At 42.9% G+C, this 3243-nt stretch overlaps 1 protein-coding gene across 1 annotated transcript; it reads left to right on the top strand.

The window, feature by feature from the left end:
- Positions 1-241: 241 nt before the first annotated feature.
- On the top strand, positions 242-2379 carry LOC311110773 (NK1 transcription factor-related protein 2-like; the record flags this gene model as incomplete). Its single annotated transcript, XM_084153338.1, has 2 exons — positions 242-458; positions 1757-2379. 2 exons carry the CDS (start codon positions 242-244, stop codon positions 2377-2379), a joined length of 840 nt encoding a protein of 279 aa, XP_084009464.1.
- Between the last annotated feature and the right edge of the window lie 864 nt (positions 2380-3243).

Raw genomic sequence — 3243 nt, 5'->3', positions numbered from 1 at the left:
GTCTTCGAATCGAGCAGAGAGGAGAAGCTTTAAAGATCTCACTCTCCTCACTCATCGACCGTCACTTGGACAGACTGACAGAGAAATCTGAGGGCAGGTGCACTTTATGGGACAGACAGTTGACCAGTTTAACCAACGTTTAAAGAAGCGCAGAAAGTATGCCAAGTGACTACCCAGATGCGTAATAGCGCGCGAGAGTTCTCACCTCTTATCACTGATCAATTTGGAGGGCTTTTAAAGGATGTTGGATTCCAATGAGTCTAACGTGAAAATGACATCCAGTCATAGGATTTCTTTTTCTATAATTGATATAATGGACCCAAATAAATTTAATAGCAAGAAGATATGCGAACTTTTCCCAACAAAGGATAAGTTTCCTTCGCAGAACGTACGAGTGGCACGTTTTGAAGAGGACGCTGGCGCAGATGGAGAGCCGCCACTTGTGCGCATGGAAGCAGGTAAAGATCTCACAAAACTACAGACAATAATTTATTTTTGGTACAGGTATACCCGCAGTTTTTTGTTTTGTTTTACGGGAAAATAGAGCATCAACAAACGTATGTAGCCCATGTCGCGTGTTTTATTCGTTCAGTTCAGCATAATATATTTGTTTCGCATTATTACATGAATAATGTCCATATAATTTATTTTCAACATAGGGATACAATAAATTATATAATCTGTCCATAGTTAATTTAATACGACGTAGGCCTAATAGCCAATATGAGAAACACCTATAGCTTCTTGGTTCACTGACCAACTAAGAGTGTGGCTATTTTGATCAGATAAAATGTTGTCATCTCTATATGACCTTCCCTTAATTTCCAAGGCTACGTTTCCTTTTAAGAAACCCACAAAGGGTTTCTCCCACAGCCCGGGTGTGTGATTGGCATTGGGACAGGCTGGCCAGATAATTGTTTAAATCGTCCCATTGAGGATGCCTCCGTTCGCTTTGATCGATATCCCATTACTGCATCCTGCATATCTCCCTCCAGCACCTTGCAGGTACAAACTTCAAACCACATCCCTGTCTGATCCTAAATATGGTTCGATTAAAACTTCCCTTTAAATAGATTAGATTTATCGATCCACCAATAAATATGAAACTCCATTAGCACGTCATAGGTAGATGGTGGAGCTGAATTTGGACTGGATTTCTTTCCCACAACATGACATTTGAGGCGATTTGTGATTAATACATTATTTAGGGATTAGAGGCTAAGCCACCCATAGTACCCTTCTTAACCCTCGTTTCGTTCCACTCGCACAACTCCCTGATTTTAATCAAACACATTTTACAGTTATGCTATTAGGTATGCCTATTTTAGACTATTTATTGGTTTTAGCGATTTCAGACAGAGTCTTAAATATACTTATCTTTTCAATTTCAAGGATAATCCTTAATTTTTCCTCATTCTTACTTTACGCATGGATCTCAAATTAGTCTCGGTAGTCCCAGACGTAGAACATTGTTGTAGAGGGCAACGCGTCTGCCTAGGGAGACTAATCTCAAATAGGCTACTGTAAACGTCGTTTAGGTGGAAGTTATGTATCTAGAGAAGAGGTGCGGTCGGGTGGCGCTGTCCATTCAGCACCACTTAGGGCCTACAGTTTTGCGCATGTATGAGCATCCTCAACAACAGGAATCCTTTTGAGATCTTATTTCCCTATGTATGAAATCAAAAACATTATCTAATTTGCTGATAATTTGTTTAGCTTTTGGAAAGCCCATTTACGTTCATGTTTGTGTTCACAGGCGAAGACACAGGGACTGACCAATCAAGTAGCGCAGATCTCAAGCACCAGGCAGCCGTCAACAACCCACTTTCAGTACACTCAACAACTGAGCCAGAGGAGCAAGAAGAGGGGGGTGGGGACTGCATCAGCAGCAGCACCGAAACTTCAGCCACACATGACCCCACGCCTCACAAACGGCGGCGCTCGGATCACGATTGCGTCAAGCCGCGGCGCGCTAGGACTGCCTTCACATACGAACAACTGGTGGCTCTGGAGAACAAATTCCGCTCTACGAAATACCTGTCCGTGTGTGACAGACTGAACCTGGCTCTGTCCCTCAGCCTCACCGAGACGCAGGTCAAGATCTGGTTCCAGAACAGAAGAACCAAGTGGAAGAAACAGAACCCGGGCGCGGACAGCACGATGACGCCCGGGTCGACCTCTTTGGTCAGCGTCAACCCATGTCCTGTGACTTGTGTGTCGAGTTCAGCCAGTTACCAAACTTTCCCGTCCTTCAGCTCTGGGAATATGATCTTCCATAATGCTGGTGCGGTTCATCTGTCGTCAACTGGAGGGCTGTTACATCCCTTCCCACCCAATGGTTATCATCTTCAGCCGTCCTACTTTACCCCACATTTATGAGACCTGACCTACTTCGTCTATGGTGACTTGAGGATGGACACACCATGATAGGATTATAACTAGCTATTGGAATCTCTCTCACAAAAGTGTAATTTTAAACACTGTCTGTTGAAAGACATCATGACAGGCATCAGTCTGCACCGTCAAATGATAACCAGAAGAATAACTTCAGACTCTTCCCACTGGGCAAAAAACTGGTTGAATCAATGTTGCTTCCATGTCATTTCAACCCCCCAAACTTACTGTATGTTTGTATGATGTCTCACTCACAGGATTTCACTGTTCATATCTGCAAATTTTGAAATGAACATATGTAAATTAAAACATATACAGTACCAGTCAAAGTTTGGACACACCCACTCATTTCAGGGGTTTTCTTAAAAAAACATAACTATTGTCTACATTGTAGAATAATAGTGAAAACATCAAAACTATGAAATAACACATGGAATCATGTAGTAACCAAAAAAGTGTTAAACAAATCAAAACATATTTTAGATTTTAGATTCCTCAAAGTAGCCACCCTTTGCCTTGATGACAGCTTTGCACACTCTTGGCATTCTCTCAACCAGATTCAACTGGAATGCTTTTCCAACAGTCTTGAAGGAGTTCCCACATATGCTGACCACTTGTTTGCTGATTCTCCTTCACTCTGCGGTCCAACTCATCCTCAGCCATCTCAATTGGGTTGAGGTCGGGGGATTGTGGAGGCCAGGTCATCTGATGCAGCACTCCATCACTCTCCTTCTATGTCAAATAGCCCATACACAGCCTGGAGGTGTGTTGGGTCATTGTTCTGTTGAAAAACAAATGATAGTCCCACTAAGCACAAACCAGATGGGATGGCCTATCGCTGCAGAATGC

Source organism: Coregonus lavaretus, assembly GCF_964263955.1.
Source record: "Coregonus lavaretus genome assembly, chromosome: 36".
Taxonomy (NCBI): domain Eukaryota; kingdom Metazoa; phylum Chordata; class Actinopteri; order Salmoniformes; family Salmonidae; genus Coregonus; species Coregonus lavaretus.
The sequence above is the reverse complement of the archived record's forward strand: the minus strand, read 5'-3'. Positions and strand labels throughout refer to the sequence as shown.